General features: G+C 34.2%; 1 protein-coding gene across 51 annotated transcripts in view; it reads right to left on the bottom strand.

Moving 5' to 3' along the window:
• The window catches only part of dlg1a (discs large MAGUK scaffold protein 1a), a 220,569-nt gene that overhangs the window by 27,823 nt on the left and 170,456 nt on the right, over window positions 1-22,290 (bottom strand). For 47 of the 51 annotated variants that reach the window (XR_012407163.1, XR_012407164.1, XR_012407165.1 and 44 more), the window contains 3 exon segments: window positions 20,525-20,681; window positions 18,495-18,597; window positions 2,460-2,574 (listed from right to left, as the gene is read on the bottom strand). Coding sequence is in view for 47 of the 51 variants with exons in the window: in XM_005165898.6 (XP_005165955.2) it covers window positions 2,460-2,574; window positions 18,495-18,597; window positions 20,525-20,681 (375 nt within the window). In the remaining 4 variants the exon portion in view is untranslated. 51 annotated transcript variants of the gene reach the window in all.

The following is a 22,290-nucleotide window of genomic DNA, read 5'->3' as shown; positions in this document are numbered from 1 at the left end:
TAAGAAAAACAATAATAGACTTAGTATTGATTTATTTTGATGGTCCCTTTAACATATTTTGTTGATTTAAAGTGCAACTGCTGCCAAAATTAATTCTCAGATTATTAGCAGACTGTTAGAATTAGAGTTAGTTTAAGTTGACATACACTTGCAGAGTTTCTTATAGTCAGGAAAAATGTATCTACTGTGGGACATGTAGTTGAAATGTAAATTATTGTCAACAAAATGTGCAAAATTGACCATCAAAATAATGTTATTCCATAAACTTAAACTTAACATGGACACTGAATTGTTGATACACATAATTATCTAGAGGTCATTATTGACAATATGCTGACATTTCAACCTAACACCCAGGCTGTCTATAAAATTTCATAAAAAGACTAGGAAACTTTTCTGAGGAAACTTAAATCATTTCGAGTTTGAACCTCTATGATGAAACTGTTTTACAAACAATTTATTGAATCCATTTTATCTTTCTGCATTGTAGCTTGGTACGCTAATTTGAGTTTGTCAAATAAGAGCAGGTTAAGTAGCCTTGCAGGGCTCGAAATTATATGCGCCCGAAACTTAAGCCATGCGACCTCATAATATATTTTGGATAATTTGTGCAACTGCATATAACAGTTGTAGAGCGACCTGTTTGGATTTTTTTTTCTAAAAACGTGCTGAATCGCTCTTCCCTGGCGCTATATTGGTTATTATTAGCTGTCAATCACTCAAGGCTATCCGCTGTCAGAGGACAGGGAGCTTTTGTGACCGCTAGAATGCAAACGGCTGAAGAATGAAAAGTACACAGGTTTGCAAACCCCACTTAAAGTTATAATAATAATAATGGCGCAGATGAGAGCGATCATGACATGTGGTGAACACTGATCAGCCAGCTAAGATCAATTGAGTGTTTTTGGAGAAGGTGCCCGAATCACGATGCGTTGCATTCACTGCGTGTTTAGCGCAAATGTCTGTTAAATGTCAAAGCTAATACTGTACACATCATTGCCAAAGAAGCTTGCCTTTACTAAGTTTACACTGAAACTGCGGCTTATAACAAAGAGCGGTATTGCGCCATTGGTCATTGCAAGAATCCTGCTTTACCCCGCTCATATATTGGTCCGGCTGACTCGCCTGCTTTCCACAAACACAGACAAATCAAGACCAGCTCATAACGAGACTGAGCATTTAAAATGACACAAACCGAAGTCAAAACTTTAAAAGAGTGATAGAAGTGAGACTTTCTTTTGTCCGTTCTTTATTGAGTTGTATATTATTTTGCTATTTAGTTACTGATGACTGCTTAAAGCTCTTTGCCTTGGATTGAATGATTTATTATAGTCTTTTGTTTGTTTTGGCGCAAATTTATTATTTATTAAATTGACATGCATATAAAAACAATAGTGCAAAATAAATATTTCTTACTGCAATGCTTCATTTTTGTTTGATGCTAACCATACATTTATTTTTCAGAAAATAACAGACCTTTTATAGCAGATAACGTACATTCAAGCACATTCAAGGCAGCATTATAATGAGAAATGTAATTCATTGTTAGTATTATTGTCATTTTCATCATCATTAATATTCTATGATTATTAGACATACATTTTGGAATTATTGCACACAAATATCAATGTCATCTCAGCATTAGTTAAATAGCTGTTTCTGGTTTTTGGTACTAAAAATTGATGTTGTTTTAAAATACAATAAATCTCTTTAAATACAATTTGCAATGGTGCTCATTCATTTTTGGTGGGTGCTCCTAATTTTTTTTCTGGTGCTCCTAAATTCTTTTTAGTACTCCTAAATATTTGAAGTTGGGAGCACTGGTGCTACCAAGTAAAAAAGTTAATTTCGAGCCCTGCCTTGTAAAGATGGCAGGCAAGATCATCGGTTTTAACCAAACTGGTCCAATGGTTATTTACCGTAATTATGTTTTAAAGAGAGCTCAGGGTATCCTATGCAACGTGGATCATCCATTGTACTCTGTGTTTCAGCTGCTGCCATTAGGTCATTGTTTAAGAGTTTCTATTTGCAGGACGAATAGAATTAGAAATTCTTTTATAATGGCAGCCATTAGGTCATTAAATGAGTCCAGCGGGAAGGGAGATGTATTGTATGTTGTGTGGTAATATTTTGTTAATGTTTTCATGGAACTTTGCCTGTGTTACAGCACCTTGCTGCATATTTAGTTTCACTAAACAGGATTTTTTGAGTCTAATAAACAGTGAACAGTGTAAAACAATCATATTAAAACATTTACTACTTCTACTACTAATAATATGTGTGTTAGTTTGTGTGTGTATGTGTGTGTGTGTGTGTGTGTCTATACTATGTACTGTGTGCACTGTGCAAACTGCTTTAATGCCACAGATGCCACAGATCCTTAGAGATCAACACATCTTGTCTTGTCGGATCTAAGCATGACAGGGAAGTCAAATGTCCTGTAACTAGAAAGAGCTCACCTGACATACAGCGTCCTTTTCTGACTCGTCCGCAATGAGCCGGAGCCTGAACTAATACTGCTGTTCATCATCTGCTCCCGTAGATCATGGATTTTGGCTTCAAATCGACTGTACTCTGTCGGAAACACAGACAACACCATCACACATGCTATCCCGCCGAGCAGAGATAAACAACAAGAAAAAAACCTTAGACACCTAAAGCCTCAGGGTGGATCGGTAAAGCTAACGGAGAAGGACGAAAACTCAAACATAAAGAGAGGGATTGAAAAAGAGGCATGATTTACAGCAACAGGAGATCATCTCTGTTTGAGGTATGTCAATAAAGGCACATTTAAAAGCAGACACATGTATCATCATCAACATGTGTGCAAGCAGTAAAGTGGTCGGATACAGCCTGATTTATTTAAGAACTCTTATTTAAAGATCCTATGAAGTGTTTTCAAATGTGTGATGCAATGTCAACTTAATAGCTCCTCCCCTTTTTAAAATGGCCTATAGCATTTTGTTAATCATACAGCTCTTACAATCAGAGTTGATGAATTAAGAGACTCATTATAGCCATAGTATACAAGTACTGTATAACAGAGTCTAATCATTTCTGCTTTTAAAAAAAGGTACAGAATTCCATCCACTTTTCACATGGGTTTGAAATGTTCTGCATTTACTCATGCATTTGATTCACTGTATATTGTAAGTCTCTAGGCCAGATCAAACCGTGAGAGTTCCCTTCATCCCAATGGAAAGCATACTTACATGCTCTGTTTTGTTTAGTTCTTATATGCTTCATATAGTGTTATTGTGTGTAGCCAGTCCATTTTGAATGTCCTAGTTGCTTGTATGCTGATTGTGTTTGTATGTGTGTGCAATGCATTTCCCCCCTCAAGGCTTGCCGTAGAGAGGTGAGTGAAGATGCATACAACACTTAAGCATCATGTAAGCATTTAGGTGAACTCTTGATATAAACGATTTGATGCTTGTGAATGAATAACAGATTTCAGTCATTGTTTGTAGGGGCTGAAAGGTTTTAGATACTAGAAAGCATTTCATTGGTCTGAAGACTGGATGAGTTGGTGCGCAGTGATCTCAAAGTTGTTGATTCCCTTTTTTTGTACAGACTGATTTTTATTGGGTTTTGCCTTTATTCTGATATGAAAGTAGTTATAGAGAGGGGAGAGGGGAAGTTGGGTGGGCGATAGAGCTGTGCCATTAATCGAAATCACACCAACACACAAAATGCCATTCTTAAAAGCATAATTAAAAGAATGCCTCAGGCAATTTTTATTTTTTGGTTTGATGTGCCATATTAAAAGCATGATTGACCATTGGGATTGGCACTTTTGTTTACATTACTGATGTCATAGTAAATAAGACATATCGGCGCTCAAACAATATTGTTTAGGCAAGCACACATTTCTAACGAGGAAGACGACGCATCAAGAAAAATGAATGTGGCGCTGCTTGTTTCATTGGTGTCTGAATACAAGGAGCTTGTAAAATAAATGAGACACCAACTATAAAAATGTTGATAAGACAGATTTGTTATAGAGGAATTGCAGAGCAAATAGCAACTTGATGGTGAGATTCATTTCACTTAATTTGGTAACAATTTAAAATAATGGTCTGTTAGTTAATGCTAGTTAATCTTTTTACTAAAATAAACTATTTGGCTGCTTTTAAACTGCAGATCTTGATGGTCAATTCTGATTTTGTGACTGTATCCGATTTTTTATTTTTTTTGTAGACCTGCTTACATCATCTTTAAAAGTGACTTGTATCCGATAGTCTGCATTTCCACAGCACACGGCAAATGACCAGGAAAAAAAGATTTATGAACATGATGTATTTACTAGTTTTACATTAGTTTTTATTGGTCACATGGACATTGCGCTCTCTCGCTCTCATTAATATGCTGAAATACCTGTGCTATATGACTATGTAAAAGCTGTTTAAGTCCTCGTGTATGAGATTTAAGGTTTGGGATTCTGCTGAAGTCTGTTCTGAAATGAAAGTGTCAGACTTGACGTCATTCGCTATGGTTTTTAATGACGCGCGACTCGCATTGACAGGTGAAAATCCGATCTACCTGCTAACACTGCAGACACGAGAACACAGATCTGATTCATATCGGATACATTTCCACATCTGAACAAGGCCTGAATCTGATTTGAGTAAATGGGAATCCATGTGATTTTTTCCTGCTTACACGTACATGGGCCATATCCGATCTGTGCCACATGGGAGAAAAAAAAAAAAATCGGAATTGAGTCACTTGACAGTGCAGTGTAAATGCGGCCTTAGTAATACATTTATTATGGCATTTATCTTTGTTAATGTAATGTTATTTAAGTTAAATAATAGTAAATTAACTAATGTTAATAAGCACAACTTTAGTATTTAATAATACATTAGTTAATGCTGAACTATAATTAATAAATTCTTTACAAGATTATTTATACTTAATTAATGTTAGTAAATACATCAACTAACATTCATTAATGGACCATTATTTTAAAGTGTAACCCTTAATTTTCTTCCAGGGCCTGTACATTTTTCCCACTAACTGTTTATCATGCCTTTTTGTCTTACAATAAGCACTATCTAACATCAGGGAGTGATTTTGCAATCATTAAGCTCTGGCTTTGATTTTCATTCGGCTCACTGCCAGTGAAAATCATTTGAGCATAAATGTTACAAAAATGTCTGATAAAAAGCACAAGCTTAACTTGTCTCCAGGATGATTAAAAAAATCAAGTGGCTAACATCACATCAATTTATTCTCACTGTTATACTTTGTTTGCAATTTGTTAAATGTTAGTAAGCACACCAACATAGCATGACTATGTATTTATTAGTATATTACCTGTAGATTTCAATAAATCACTGATTGCCATTATTTTCAATTTCAAACAATATAAAGCAAATGATAAGGTTAATTATTCCAGCATTATTGAGAAGAGGCTGGAAATGATTCACCCCCTGCAGCTGCCTCAGGTCTCATACAGCATATTAGCCGGGAGTCCTTCTGTATGATTCTATATACAGACGTGACGTACTGTAATGACGCAAAGACCACCAGCGGCAAACCTGGATTTCCAGTGAACACTTACTGTATATAAACCATATACTACTCAAACTATGTGAATTATGCTACACTGTAAAAAATGCAGGGTTCCACACAATTCATTCATCTTGTCCCAACACTAATTGATTAAATTAACTTAACACTTTCAACAAATTTATGTGGATTGAACATTAAAAAAATGTAGTTGTCTCAATGAAATCTCAAGAATTGAGCTGTTGTTTTTGTGTTGTTATTTTTTTGAGTGTAAGGTAAATTTACTGATGTCATTGACAGACTGATTATTCACTTACTAACAATTAATTTTGGTAATTTTTAAACCAAACAGAAAACTTACAGACTTCAGTTTTAAGAAAGATACGAAGAATTAGTCATCAAATTGCGTGAGGAGAGTTAGCTCACGCTAGACTGAAAGAGTGAAAATGTTCATGAATTATTCAGCAGTTTAACCTATTTAGTGGCTCCTGCTCTTTCCTCTGACGTTTGACCTCAGAGGACACAAGAAAGACATTCAACCGATGAATGTAGCATGAGTGACACTGACATTAGATACAGTGTCAAGAACAAAAGAGCTAAAGACAGGTTTTGAAAGCAGAAGAAAAACTTACTTCACAATATAAGTAAATGCAAATCAAGAAGGCAATACCAGTCAAGTCAAAACTCAAACAAATGACATCTTCAGGAAAAATACGACTATAACATTATGATAATGATATACACTCTTTTTTAAAAACCCAACTCTACACGCAAATTTCCATTAAACTGGCATTTTTAACACTCTCACTACTGATAAAGTAAATTATCGTACTTACGGACTCTTCTCTCAAGCGTTTGTCTCCGTGTCTGAGTTGAATTGTGTTGTGGTGCTGAAGAACAGCTCCCAAATCACACACAGCTGCACTCCCTGTGCGCCAGCGTGTGTGTTTGAGTGTGTGTGTGCGTAACTTGCCTTAGTCGGACGCTTCTACGCAAAGCCTCTCTGAGCACCTACAGCACAGTAACATAACAGATGCTAATGGACTAAACAGTGCTTGAATCACTAGTGCACCCCTCCCTCTCCATCTCTCTCTCTCTCTCTCTCTCTCTCTATCTCTGTGTGAAGTCACAGCCGTACCAATGTTGGCTTGTTTAGCTAAAACAACGCCTTTATTTTAGTAAGTGAAACAATTGAGTTAAACTGAGGCAAAGATCGCTGAGGCATATGAGAATACATGCAAGAAAAGGATTTGATGAAATGGTGAAAGCAGTATTTGTGCTAGAAGTGTAAAGGAAATTTAGTCTGACTGTCGGGGAAAGCCTTTCAAAAATTGTGAAGCAACACAATAAAATATACATGAGTTATATTTGTTATGCGGTAGCTTTTGTTTTTATTTGGAAATGCAAAGCTGTACTTTACTACACTCAGAAAAAATATTGTTCAAAGTACTTATTTAGAATCATAGATATTTACATTAGATGTCGCCTACGCTGTGGTTGTCTATTGGAAGGAATGCGTCAAAAGTGCTGCCATTTTAGTACAGGGCAGCGCTTCTTTAAGAATGTGGGACCAAGTTGTAGTGGAGGACTGGTCATCCGGAGCCATAGATATGTAAACATTTATACATATATCTATGATCAGGAGTTTACCCGGTGGTCACTATGCAAATATATTTTTTCTAATTAGGAATATTATAACTTTACATCACTTTTCTACATCGATGGATATGTGACTGCACAGGCATTGCCAACAAAGAGCATGTGTTTGTGTGCATGCATGGAAATGCATTATCTCCTATACTGCTAAATGTGATCTAATCCATGTCCTGCATCAAATCCCCTCTCCTGCTTTCACTTCTAATTCCAACGGAGGGAGCGATTCATTTGTGAATGAATCTCTGTTATGAATGATTAGTGTGAATCATCGATATCCCTGTATATAACATTATATCCCATGGTATATAACATTTGTAATATTCAATAATTTACGGACTTGGACTCAAGGACAAAAAAAACCTGATCACAACATCCCTATTTTTTACCTGCAATGTTTTACAATGCATTATTTTATGCATATAATTGAAAATAAATAACTATATTACTAGCCATGATGTACAGTTGAAGACAACATTTTAAGCAATCATATACAAATTAAACTATTTTTAAAATATTTCCAAAGTGATGTTTAACAGAGAAAGGGATTTTTCTGATTATTTCATATTATTATTATTTTATTATCCTGGAAAAAGCCTTACTTCTTTTAGTTTGGTCTCTAATTCTTATTTTTTCAGACTGGCTAAACAACAATGTTGTACAATGTCTTGCCTTATTTACCTAACTTGCCTAACCTATTTAACCTTAGTAAAGCCTTTAAATTTAAGCTGATTACTAGTATCATGAAAAAATAGCTAGTAAAATATTATGTACTATTATCATGGCATAGACAAAATAAATTAGTTATTGGAATGTAGTCATTAAAAACTATTACATTTAAAATTTGTTTAAAAAAAATCCTTCATGTTGTAAAGCATTCAAATTTCACATGAGGGCTAATAATTTGACTTAACTGTGTTATTTTACAACATTTAGATGTGAAACACTTTTTTTTTTACAAGCCATGAAATATGTACAATAAGGGTTTTTTTAAACATATTTTGCATATTTTGAAACATGCATATTTCATAAATACTGTAAAACATTAAATGAACTTCAATAAATGTCTCTCTACCCTCAGTAAATAAACAATAGACAATAAGATGTAATGGAATGTATGCTGGTCTCTGGTGACAAACAAAGGTCTATAATTAGATAAAAACAGAAACCCAAAGTTTCATTCATAATGAAGAGCTGAGAACGATCAAGTCCACAAACCAACCACTAGCACTGGGTTTGAATGAAGACTTTTATGAATGTAATGATGCATGTGCTGCGCTGAACACTGAAATGCTTTCACATTTATTAAGACTTCGGTCTGTCAACGTCATCAATTCTGTGTCAAACAACAAAACAATTAAGGGGCTTTCAGAAAGAAAGGAGACAGAAAGAGGAAAAAAGACACTTTGAGTCACGTTTCAAAAGAAAGAACGTGGAGGGAACAATCATTAGGAGCAGTTAAATTTAGAAATGACATTATGACACAATTTGGTCACAGATAAATCAATGTATTATTTGAGGTCTAAAGGAAAAATGCTGGATGTTAACACTTCCTCTATATGAGCAATATAGTGATCCCAGTAAGCCAATAATTATTGTCGATTATTTAAATAAATACAATAATCAATTAAAAATATATATTAAATATATGGTACAAAAGCAGACATTCATTTGTAGAATTGTTTTTTATTTAGCATTTTAATAAATAAGTCTCTACATAAATAATAGAAAAGTAACCTAGTTTAAGTTGCAGTAGGTCATCTGACAAAATGCTAACATATTATCTTAGCATGTTATGTTTGGACGGCGGGGAGCGACTGTTATTCAAAGCCACGCCTCGACTAGTTCATGTCATTCACCAGTTAGTTTAGTCTTCACTCCTATCTGGTGAAGTTTTTTTTCCCTCTCCGCTGTCGCCACTGGCTCGCATGGTTCAGGATTGGTAGAGCTACGCATTGATGAATTTGCTCTTCAGTGTTTGAACTCTCAGTAATGATTTAAATCACACTGAACTGAGCTAAACTGAACTGAACTGAACTTAAACACTAAAAACTGAACTACACTGTTCCAGTTACTATGACCATTTATGTGAAGCTGCTTTGACACAATCTACATTGTAAAAGCGCTATACAAATAAAGCTGAATTGAATTGAATTAGTTACTGTTTGACTAGCGGCATGCAGGAATTTCACTTATTACTAAGCCATACTTACATGCTATTGCAGAGCGAATATTCAGAGTAGCATGGTAAACAGTATAGGAAGGATGTTATTGCTTAAAAATGACCCAATGTAAATATAAAAGCAACTTCAGCTTAATAAAGGCAGGTTAGGCGGAATAGCACTATTTACTGATGTTTTGTTGTTCAACTAAATAAAAATCTACATTATCGATGCTGTAAAAAGGTCTCTTATAAAACTGAAAATAGTCACATTAATCTTTTACCGGGAGATTTCAGTGGCTAAACAACACATCTGTGCATATAAGACACATAACACAAGATAATCTAACATAAGCTTAGTCTGACTAAAATAGTTTTAAAACAGAAATGTCTAACAGAAATACTTCAGCCATGGTGTCGTCCTTCCTCCAGCATGCTAAGGTACCTTCAATAGTGATTCAGGATTTTCAAAAATTTTAAATCAGCATTTAATTTTACCGCTTCTGTGATTGTCTCGTGAACGCACGGCGCTCATGCAGGCGGGCACGTGCGAATGATGGATCTGCGTGAACAGATGCGCAAAAGTCCAGATCTAAATTTGCTGACAGTTTGAGCTACTTATCAGAATTTTGGGAGATGTTGGCCCGACAATATTTAGTTGGATGAACATTTTTTAGTTTTATCCCTTACCCTGAATATAAAAATACTTATAAATACATTTAGATCATTTACTTTAATCATTACTGTTGGACTGTGAAGATACTTTCAACCAGCACAACAAAAAATGTTTCTTAAGTGATCACCTACTTCACCTTTAAGCCTTTAAATGTCACTTTAAGCTGTATAGAAGTGTTAAAACTATTATGTTTAGAAATGTGTTGAAAAAAAATCTTCTCTCTGTTAAACTGAAATTGGGGAAAAAATAAACAGGGGGGCTGATAATTCGGACTTCAACTGTACATGTGATTTTTCAGGTTTATTTATTTTAATTTGCAACAATTTCAAAAAATCTTTTTTCACCTTGTCATTATGCAGTATTGTGTGTAGAATTTTGAGGAAATAAATTAATTTAATCCACTTTGGAATAAGGCTGTAACATTTTGAAAAAGTGAAGCACTATAAATACTTTCTGGATGAACTGTAAAAAAATATATATAACTATAAAAGGTCTGTCACAGTTCACTTTCCTCCATGTGCTTTTGTAGACATATTAGGAAAAAAAAACATTCACAAAATGTCTGCATCATCAAATCAAAATCAGACAGCTCTGAGCTCATAAATATGATTTTTTTTTTTTTTTTAACAACTGAGGATTTAGTTTTCGTTAATCTTACTAGGTTTGTGAACGTGCAGCGCTACTGTACGTCACTAAAGCACTTTCAGTTTCTACATGATATTGACTTAATACTTTAGTCATCACCTCAAGGCATTAAAGGAAGATTTACTCATTTTTTGACAAGTGCTGTTGCTGTACAAGCCATCTAAGCATTACAGCGTTGTGTTGCTCTCTCTAACAAAACACAACTCAAATACGCTTAAATTAGCAAGTCCAGATGTACTGTTATCTGGGGATGGATATTTAATGCTGGACAATTATGTTTTAACGGCTAATTAGGCAATTTAATGAAGATTTTTGAATATACAATCAGCCATCTCTCTATATAAGCACATTAGTATAACTACTACTTAATACATTTTAGTAGTGTATGTATTTTGAAATATCATTAAAATATTGTTTACAAAGTGCTTGTTTCAGTTGAGCTGAGTGAAATGGGTAATTTTTCCTGTAATTGTGCAAATAACTATAGGCGAGATCACAGAAATGTGTGTGTGTGTGCGCGTGTGTGTGACAGTGATGTGTTTAAGCTCCAGCACAGATCCTCAAAGCCGTTAAATCCCTCTGATCAAAGCCGTCCGACCCTCAGGGGCTTCATTTCCCGTCCCAGCTCCACCATCACCATTTAATGCCATTTGTTTTCACAAGATGGAGGCTCTGAATACACGACTGCACCCTAGTTCAATCATTACACCGCAACATCTGCTCTTCAGTCAGATCTCCAAAGCATCCTCTGGGTTTGGCAAATAATGAAAAAAAAAAAACACCACACAGCACTGACATGTTCACTATGAGAAGTCCTGGAGGGTTTACAGGGGCTTTCCTCAGCAGTCATTGGTCAAAGTGAGGGCTGCATCTGCGCTTCGCGAGGCTTTAATATGCATGTTGTCACACAATGCATATGGAGAGCAGAGGGAGATGGATCTCATCTGATCTCATTCCTCCCATAGGGAGAAGCATGAACCCCTGCTCGCACCTGTGGCCGATGACTGAATCCTAGCCAGAAGAGTGAGATGAAGAGAGGAATATCTGTTCGAGATAAAAACCTAAAAATCAGCCCAGACTCACAGGAAATATTTGCCTCAGCCTGCTTCACTGCAAGTTTCAAATGATAAATCCACTAGTGGGTGCTGTCAACATTTTTGCCATTCTGAAATATAGTGGGTGGCACTTTAAAACTAGCAATACCGGCATAAGTGGCACAGCCGCCGCACAAAAGGAGTAAGAATGTGTTTTAGGTATAATCTAGGTTTGCAACTATGCCACCAATTTCCTTTATGTTGTCCCAACAAATATCGATGTGGATAACGTAATTGTTTTCACAAATAAAATTGGAATTAACATAAAACATTTAGGTCTCTGTGAAATATTAAAAATATTATTTTATTTAAGTAGTTGGAACAAACAACACACACACACACATACATACATTATATACATATATATATATATATATATATATATATATATATATATATATATATATATATATATATATATATATATTTTTTTTTTTTTTTTTTTTTTTTTTTTTTTTTTTTTTTTTTTTCTATTTTACCAGGAATATCCCATTGAGATACAATATGTCTTTTACCAGGGAGTCCTGGTCAAGACAGGTATTAAGTTACAAAAAAAATAAAAATAAAATACATGTCACAACAAAAAAACGGCATCTTATGTAAGTGTATATCTGCTAATCTGGTATTGTGAGTATTTGAAGAGTACTCCAACAAATTAGATATATACTGTGGTAATTTACAGACTAAAGCTTTAAAAATGAAAACTATAATATGTTGTTTTCTTTTTGAGATTTGTAATAAATGTTATTAGACCTCTACAGAAAAAAACAAATATTAACACTCTACTCAAATCCAATAACCTAATAACCTTTCCCATCTATATGCAAACTGAGAGGAGCAATATGAGCCGAAACCTTGGAAACTGACACCCATGCTGTAACATAAGACCATTTAGACTGCAGATGAGGGGACTCTGTATGGAAAGCAACTCTGACTCATCGACAGCAACAGTATTAAAAGGGGATGACAGACTTTGCTTTGGGAAAAGTTAAACAAATATTATGTTCTCAAAAAAACCTTTGAAAAGCATTCAGGTAATTGCTATATATAAAAAAACAAAACAAAAATGGCGATAAAATGGTTAGTGTAGAATAGCCATGGTTGATCTGGGATTACTGTGGTTTAAGTAAAAATAATTTTTTTTGTCTAACACATATTTTTTGGTTTTATAAGAGGTAAAACTGTTAAATTTTTGAAAGGGTTTTCTGTCTCTTGAAGCATTTCACTAGCATATTTCTATCTCGTTAATTTGATCCAACTGTTACATTAAATTAGCACAATGTTAATGCATTTTAATGTCATATGCATCAAGCATGTCTTACCATATTTTTAACGTTCAGATACCAGCACATATTAATTTTGCTAGTATATTAATATTTCGAATACTTGAAATGTTATAAAAAATTTTACCCTGTTGCTCACTTGCATTAGCATATTGTAACATTTCAACAATGCTAGCTCATTAACATGTTTATAACCTTTTTGCACTTGCTAACATGTTTTATTGTTACTAGCATGTTTCTAACATGTTAATTTAACTTATTTGCTCATTTGTATTAGCATGTTTTGAGCATACTATAGCATCAATGGCATCTAGCATATTTTTTAAGTTTAAACGTTTTTTTAAATTTAAACACATATTTTAACATTTGCTAACATGCTTAATGTTGCTAGCACATTGCTAACATTTTTAATACACAACATAATACACAATCTTACTGACATGTTTTAACTAGTTCAGTTTTACCAGCACACTGAGGGAATTCCAATGTCAAAAATAATGATTTTTATATTTTCTAACATTAAATATTACTAACACATTTCTAACACTTGCTAACATTATAACAGTCAATGTTTTTTTTTTTTTTTTTTGATAAAGGCTTATTTTTTCAAGTCTCCTAGAATTGAATAGTTGACGGGAACCATTTTTGAACATTCAGCTGGTTTCTTGTTCTGGAGGGGTCCTTTTTTTATAAACATTGACATAAATATTATCCTACACTGTAAATCTTGGCTTAGATTATAAAATACTGTAGGAACCTTTTACCAAGTCTGTTGGTCTTATTACACAATGCAAATACAGAAGGCTCAAGCTTTAAATAGTAAATTTATGCCAAAAAAAAAAAAAGTTTTATTTTTTAAAAGAAATGCTAATGGTCTAATTCGATTCAATTAATTATGCAAAGCTAAGCTAAAAGTGACCCTGCCAAAACAAGACATCGGTGGAATGAATTTAAAAAAACTGTTTAAGTCAACTTTAGAAGACTTGAAAAATTTGGCTTTTTCAAAAAAGGAGTTTTCCTTTAATGTTTTACATGTTCCTACAAAGACCTGGAAGGGTAGTGATGGGAAAAAAACTGGGTGGAAAAAAAAAATGGATGGGAAAAACAAAAAAATTAGTGACAGGAAAATATATATATTTTTTTAACGTTTTCGCATTCCCTCAAAAAGATGGTTCGCTTTCTCTCGCAAAACTGTTGTTCCATAAACCGTTCACTTTATTCATGTTAACCCTTCTGATTTAGCCGGGACACGCTCCGTATAATAAACTGATCCCAGATCAGCTTCTGTACACGCCATTTAAAGTGACATCTCTGTTATTAAACAAGTGAAGAGCAGCAAATGTATCTCATATTGCTTTGTTTAGAGGATCAATGCACAGCTTTGATGAATAGAAAATGCAGACCTTTTTTATTCATTTCTCAATTTCTACCACCCATTTTTTTCCTCCACCATCACCTCCCTTCTATGTCTCTGTATAGTATAGACATATTTGTAGAATGATTTAGCAACATACTAAAACATTTTTCTAGCATTTTGGAGCATGTTTAAACAATGTCAAGCTGATACTATTGTTGCAATGCAAATTATCAATTAAATTGTAAAAGTCGAATAGAAAATGTAGAGTTCAGATGAAAAAACCTGTAAGTGCCATCTAAATTGTCATCTAAAATGAACATTTTTCTCAGCCTCCTTTGTTTATGTTGAGATATTTCACTTTAAAGACCAGGAAAAGGACTTATTCTTTATCATAAAAGTGATGTTACTGAACATACAAACAGGAGCCTGATAAAAATACTCATTTTAAAGAAAAATTTAGACGCCATTTAGAGGTTTTTGCATCTGAATTCTTCAAATATTGCCACTAGAAACATCTAATATTAAAATATAAAATATTTGTTCTGTAACAAACCAAAAAAAATAAATAAATAACAGATGAGTATGAAAGTTTGAAAAATAACTGTTTGTACAGATATAGCCAACTAGCTAGCAAGCATGCATTACGTTGCAGTTGTTTACAAAAATCATCCACAGTCTTTGACTGAAAATGAAGAGAATGAATGGTTGTAGGTTGTGCTACTGAAGGGCAGAGTGGCTCTGTGCTGGCCATGAACAGGAGAGTGTGACGCATGCAGGAAGCCAAGCTCAGGAGCCACGCTAAGACAACAGCTTTCAGCAAACAGAGAAGATGCTACATGAACGCACATACACTCGCTAGGGGTGTGAAAGAAGCTCAGATCACGCACAAACACACAGAACCTGCACAGAAGCTTAATTTAGACCCTCTCAGACTACCTCCAGCCAAAGCTCTGACGGTCATCATCACCCCCATTGGCATTTTAATAAACACTGCAGCCAGACCTGCCGAGAAGAACGAAAGCATGGCCAGGCTGGACTCTGATCCTCAGGGTGAACAAGACAAGCTGCTCTGAGTCACGACCACAAACTGGCCACATTATCACTTACTGTAAATGTGCAGGATGGCATTCTAAAGTCAACATGAAATCATTATTTACTTTGCTATAAAACCTTTGGGTCTATAAGAACTATACTAAAATAAATTACAGTGATTTCTTGCTATAACGCAGTTCACTTTTCGCAGCCTCGCCGATATTTTTAGTGCAATTTGACATGTTTTTCCACAGTGCATTGTGTTCTGTGTCCAGATTGTGTTCAGCTTGCCAAATTTACTTAATTCTTCAATCGCTACCAATGATACTCTAAAGTACTGTACTGTATGGTTGCAAGTTTTCTCTCCACAATGTCAACGAAATGTTCTGCACCATCAAAGGCACCTGTGGTAGCACCCAAAAAGCAGATGCAGATGCTAACCATCGCACAAAAAGTTGAACTTTTAGACATGCTAAAAGAAGGTAGAAGTTATCCGGCTGTAGGGCACCATTACAGAATAAATAAATGAGGATCAAATGGTTTTGTCTTTGGTCTTATTCTATAATAGTATGAAGGTTTGAACTTTGAGAGTGTTTAAACAAGAGAGAAAGTGTGAAAAGTTAATGCCTCTCTGAGACAAGTGTATAAAGAGTGTAGTGAGGGGTTTTACAGCCTTACAACATCTATAATAATGGTAAAAAAATAAAGCAAACTACTTTGTGGATTTTGCTTATTGCGGGTTATTTTAGAACGTAACTCCCGCAAATAACAAGGAACTATGGTATTACTTTTTGATTAAACTAAAACACATTAAACTGATATTAATAGACAGTGTTTACATTTATAACAGTACAAAAATACTTTGTTTAGTTTCATAATAATAGGAACTATTGCGCATCAAATTTAATTTTAAGCTGTCATTATATGCTAGTTTTCAATGTCATATGATAAATGGCATCACTGGGTGATTTGATGCTCAAGAATTCCTACACTGAAAAAAATATTCATTGGATTTACTTTGTTTTTTAAAGGTAACTGGTTGCAAAAAAAATGCATATGGGCAGAATTTAAACAAACAAATGAAGTTGAACATTAGTAAATTACATTTTTTATTTAAATTCAGCCCATATAAAATGTTACCTTAAAAATATATAGTAAATACAATGAATCATTTCTTTTGTGTATTTTTCTTTCGATTAAATTTACATTTTTTAAATTAATGATTTGTTAAATACAAATTAAGTTCTATAAAATACATCATAACATATTAAAACAGTGATGAGCCTCAGAGACGTACAGTAATACAAACGTGCAGAACAAAAATAAAAAATCCCAGTGTGTCCTTCGAAAAAAAGTAGGGGTGTAACTTCGGCATCCTGGCCAAATTTACCTCAGTCCATCATGGCCTCCTAACCATCCCCATATGATAATTGGCTTCATAACACTGTCTACTCTCCACCAATCAGCTAGTGTGCGGTCTGGCGCAATATGTCTACCGTCGCATCATCCAGGTGGATGCTGCACACTGGTGGTGGATGAGAAGATTCCCCCAAAAATGTGTAAAGCGCTTTGAGTGTCCAGAAATTGCCAAATAAATGTAAGGAATTATTATTATTAGTAATAGTAGTGTAATTAATATAAATTATTAAATAACAACACTGAAAAAAACAAGCTTTTTTTCTGACAGATGTCCATTTTTTCTAATACTGTTTTATTGTTCAGTTCTCTGATTGACTCACTGTAGCATGTGAAATGGAGGTAAACATATTTCAATGGCATCTAATATGATTTTAAAACGTTGCAGCTTGGTAAAAAAAAAATTCAAATAAGCTTCAAAAGTGAACAGATTTCTAAAGATTAACACAAACATACAACGTCAAACAGAAGTGAGAGGTTTTCTTTCGCTGAGATACTTCTCATTTTCACAATCCACCATGTATGAACTGACTCTCTGCTGTAACCAGTTATAAACAATTAGGCAGTACAGAATTCAGTCTTTCATTCATCTTCTTTTCGGCTTAGTTTATTAATCAGGGGCCGCCACAGAGGAATGAACTGCCAACTTATCCAGCATATGTTTTTATGCAGCGGATGCCCTTCCAGCCGCAACCAAACACCTATTCAAACACATACACTAGTGCCAATTTAGTTTATTCAATTCACCTACAGTACGTCTTTGGACTTGTGGGGGAAACCAGAGCACCCAGAGGAAACCCACACGAACACAGGCAGAACATGCAAACTCCACACAGAAATGCCAACAGACCCAGCCAAGGCTCGAACCATCAACCTTCTAGCTGTGAGGTGATCATGCTACCCACTGCACCACCATGCATAATATAGAATAGTACAGTAATATAGAATTTAACCTAATCAGTTCAGCTCAAAGCGTTTATTACTTTCACAAATTAAATGACCACTTGAATAAAGCAGCAGCATAATATTCTCTTTGTTTCCCCAGAAACTAAATCCAATAGTACAAAAGACAGACAAAACAATGCAAACCAAACAATATACATTACATAGACAGTTATGCCAATACTTTCATCAAATATTTAATTTCACGCACCTCAGTAAACCTTTAGCAAAAACATGAAAATGCTATTGTGAGAATTCACCAATCGACAGATAAACTTATACATCGAATTTCTCATCAAAGCAAAAAATGCTCAAACTCTTACCTTACAGAATAATTCACTTGCGCTATCTATTCTTTTAAGAATAATCCTCATATAATCATTGTATGCAACCTGCAGCTTATCTCTTCTTTAAAATTATACCAAAGGGAAGCTGTGTATAAAGAGCTGCAATAAGTTCTAAAGAGGTTTACCTTAACCTGCTCTGAACACAAACAAATCTTCCTCAATAGCATATATGCCTAAACAAAACTTTCGACAATTAACAAAAGACAAACCATTTCTTATCGTACTGTTATTCATAATGGAAATAAACCAAGCAAGTGAACGGATTAGTGAATGGAATCAGACATAAGAAAGTTTGTGAATGTTGAAATGTTCTAGTCCCTTCTTGTCAGTTTAAAAACTAACAGCCTCTGAAAGGAAAGGAATAGTCAACGCACCTTCAGGTCTGTATTGAGCAATGATAGTGACCGTCTGTCCAGCGTTCTTCAGTGCTGCGGCCGCCTGCTCATGCGTCGCACTGCGGAGGTCCACTCCATTTACCTACAACCAGCATGCAATATTAATGATGGACGGTACATCACAGACACTGATGGAAACTTACTTCCTAAAATTAATCTTTTACTCAAATGGATTTCAATATAGTGGCAAAAAAACAAGGTGACACTTTATTTTAAGGTGTACTTGTTACAAAAGTTCTATGTACTTACTATAGCAATTAAAAGTAATTATGCATAAGTACATGCAACCAACCTTAAACCTAACCTGCATTCTAAGCATAATGCAAGTAAATATAATTAATTAATATAACTAACCTAATTAATATACGCTACATTAATAATAAAAAGGACACCTTAAAATAAAGTGTTACCTAAAATATAAGTACAAAAAGAGGTTACCGCTTCATTTAGACATTCTGTTGACTGCAAGAAAACTTCACAACTACCAGAGTATTACTTGACTTTACTACTAGACTGCCGCTGCGATCGAATACTATACCAAAGTCGGCGATCCGAGGCTGTAACGGACTGTACCAAAAAAGTGAGTTTTCCAGGAAAAATAACAAAATGGGAGGGTGGCGGGAGATGGGTATGAAATACGGTAGACTCCAGGGAAAAATATTAGTGTTGGCAGGTATGGTATACCACATTTTGGAAAAGTCAAGGTTTTAAAACCACCAACATTTTCTGCTATACTCCTTTTTAAGGTTTATGTAAGATTTTTTTTTTTTTTTCGTTTTGTTTTAAGTTTTTTTAGGACAACAGTATCTCCAGCAGAAAAAAAACATCCAAAGATGCTGTTTTAAATTGTAATGAAGTCAGTGTTTTTGGAACTAATGAAGACAGCAGAAGTCAACGATTTATTTGAATTATTTAGCCTGACAAGATTACTGTTCCAAAATATTTAAAAAGTTTCTTAAAATAAAATTTATATTGAGTTCAAAGGGGAAAAAAGCTTTTGTTTTTTATCCAGACATTTAAAAAGAACATATTTTAGAGCAGTATTCAAAAACATAGTGAAACCGTGATATTTTAATCCAAGGTTATCATACTGTCAAAAACTTATACTGGGCCATGCCTACCAGACTGTCTGCTTAAGTGATGAATAATGTACACGCAGCTGGTTGTTACTGCAGAATGACTATGTCAAAATGATTAAGACCAAATCAGGAATTTATTTTGAAATAAAAACCCTTTGTAATGTACATTATCTCTTTTACTGCATGCCTCATTGCTATATATGTAAATAACTAGACACAAATATTTAATATCTTTAATATATTATCTTTAAAAGCAGAGCAACAGCAAAACATTTTCTTTTAAATAAAATGGTTTAAAGCCTAAACGAAAACAAGTTTGCACAAGACAGACACTTAAAAAGTAAAGTACATTTATATCAATAACTGCAGAGCTGATAACTACATAAATAAAAAAGAGATATAAAAACTTAATCTAAAGAAATCTTAATAACAACTGATTATTTAAAAAGTAAGTACATGACATTACTTAGCAGAAGTTGTGTTTGAAGAAAAAAATCAGCATGGGCTTTATTTTGATGATCCAGGCACAAAGTCCAAAGCGCAGGGCGCAAAAGCATTAAGGGCGTGTCCGAATCCAATTTTGCTATTTTAAGGACAGAAAAATCTGCTTTGCGCCGTGGCGCATGGTCTAACAGGGTTGAGCTTAATGTCTCTTAATGAGTTTAAAGGTGTGTTTTGAGAATAAACCAATCAGAGTCCCATCTCCCATTCCCTTTAAGAGTCAGTTGCGTCGCACTATTTACATGGGTTAGGATTTTTCTATGACCACAGAGAGTCAGATCCTTGGTAGATGGAAGTATTGTTTATTATTAGTTCATATTAGTACATTAACTAATGAAACTAAAATTAAACTAAACCTTTACTAATGAAATCTTATTGTAAAATCTGACCCTCTAACAATAGCAGTTAAAGATAATGTGATGTTCTTACAGAGACGATACGGTCTCCTTTCCTCAGTTCTCCACACAGGTCTGCAGGCCCTCCTGCTAAAATGAAGGAGATGAAGATTCCCTCTCCGTCCTCTCCTCCTACAATGTTGAAGCCTAGTCCCGTGGTTCCCCGATGCAGGACAATTTTCCTAGGCTCCCTAAAAACAAAAATAGTGTTTATTAATAAGGAATTTATTATAACTTTTTGACTTGGAAAATATGACAAACTAATACTATAATAGTTTTGTTGTGTAGTAATTGTAAAGAAGCAGATATACTGTAAAACATAAAATATTAAACAAATTATTAAATTCAATAGTAACTGCAAAACAAACTAAAATAATATAACTAATAAATAAAGGCAATTGAAAATTATCTGAATTTGCGATTAATTGTTATGTGTTTAAGTAAAATGTCATTTTGGTTCGATTCTGTAAACTACAGATCCAATTTCTTCTCAATTTAAAATAAAACCATTTACTTTAGAGCACACAATGATATTTGGTCAAAATAAGAATAGGGCTAATGGTGGGGGAAAAAAGCTATTTTACTTAAACGACAAAACATTTGGTGGGTCAACCCTGATCACAGGTTATTGTCATTGTCTGAAGAAAAAAAAGATCTAAATAACAACATTTTATTTATTAAATATCGAAATATTAGCATTATAAATGATAATAACAAATACCAAATACAGAATATCTTAAAAGTGATTTTATTTTCCCAAAGCTATATTGACGTTTTGCAAAATAAAATAACGGTACCACATCTCCCTCTAGTGAATAAAAATATGAACTACAAGATAGAGCTCTTAGAGGCAAGATTCGTTCAAAATGTAAATTAAAATCAGTTACTCATCCTTCACTTGTTCCAAACACTTGCACTCAAACTAGTTTGAAACAAATCAATGGCAAGTAAATGACAGGATTTTAGTAGTAGTGATGGTTAAAACCTACACATATAGCCAGGTTACAATTTACAAAGGTTAAATGCATTTTACCGTTTTCCATAAAGTGTACTAAAATGTGATATGTGCAAATATTGATTGGTGTATAATTTTCATAAGAATTATAATTAAGCAAATCGTCTGTTAAATTCCTGAAAAGTAAAAACACTGCATCCCTGTGGTGCTTTCAAAATATGTAATCCTCTTAATCAGCCAAACAGGGAACCTGACAATAGATTTGTTGTTGTTTGTTTGTTTGTTTGTTTTGTGTGTATGTGAATTAAAGACACTAGTTTAATACTCATTTGTGAAGCAGAAGAGAATTAAAAGGATGGAGAGTACATCTAGTGGCCTGTAGATGGCTGCATTGAGTCACTGAGATCTGAGTGTTTTCAAAACAAACCCTCACTCAACTTTACACACACACACACACACGCACACGCACACGCACACGCACACGCACACGCACACGCACACGCACACACACGATATTAACCCTTTAATAGAGATTCAGTTTAAAGGTATGACCCTGTCATTGTTTGCAGGATCACCATATTGCCTATGCCGACTGGCCTATAAATATGTGTAGTATTGTTAACCTATGTATAAAACTGGAGGAACTGATGTAACAATAGTTTTTAAAGTCTTTTTTTTTTGCCTGTTCTTTTTTATCTTTATAGTTGTTGCTTTTTGTATTGTTCTGTTGCTTTAAAGTAAAAATACAAAATATAATTAAAAATAAATAAATAAATAAATACAGTTTCACTACAATACTGACAGAATCACATTCACACACATTTTAGATATAAAGAGAGTAACAT

This window comes from Danio rerio, chromosome 6, assembly GCF_049306965.1.
Source record: "Danio rerio strain Tuebingen ecotype United States chromosome 6, GRCz12tu, whole genome shotgun sequence".
Classification (NCBI taxonomy): Eukaryota; Metazoa; Chordata; class Actinopteri; order Cypriniformes; family Danionidae; genus Danio; species Danio rerio.
Note: the sequence above shows the minus strand (reverse complement) of the source record. Positions and strands in the feature narration are given on the sequence as shown.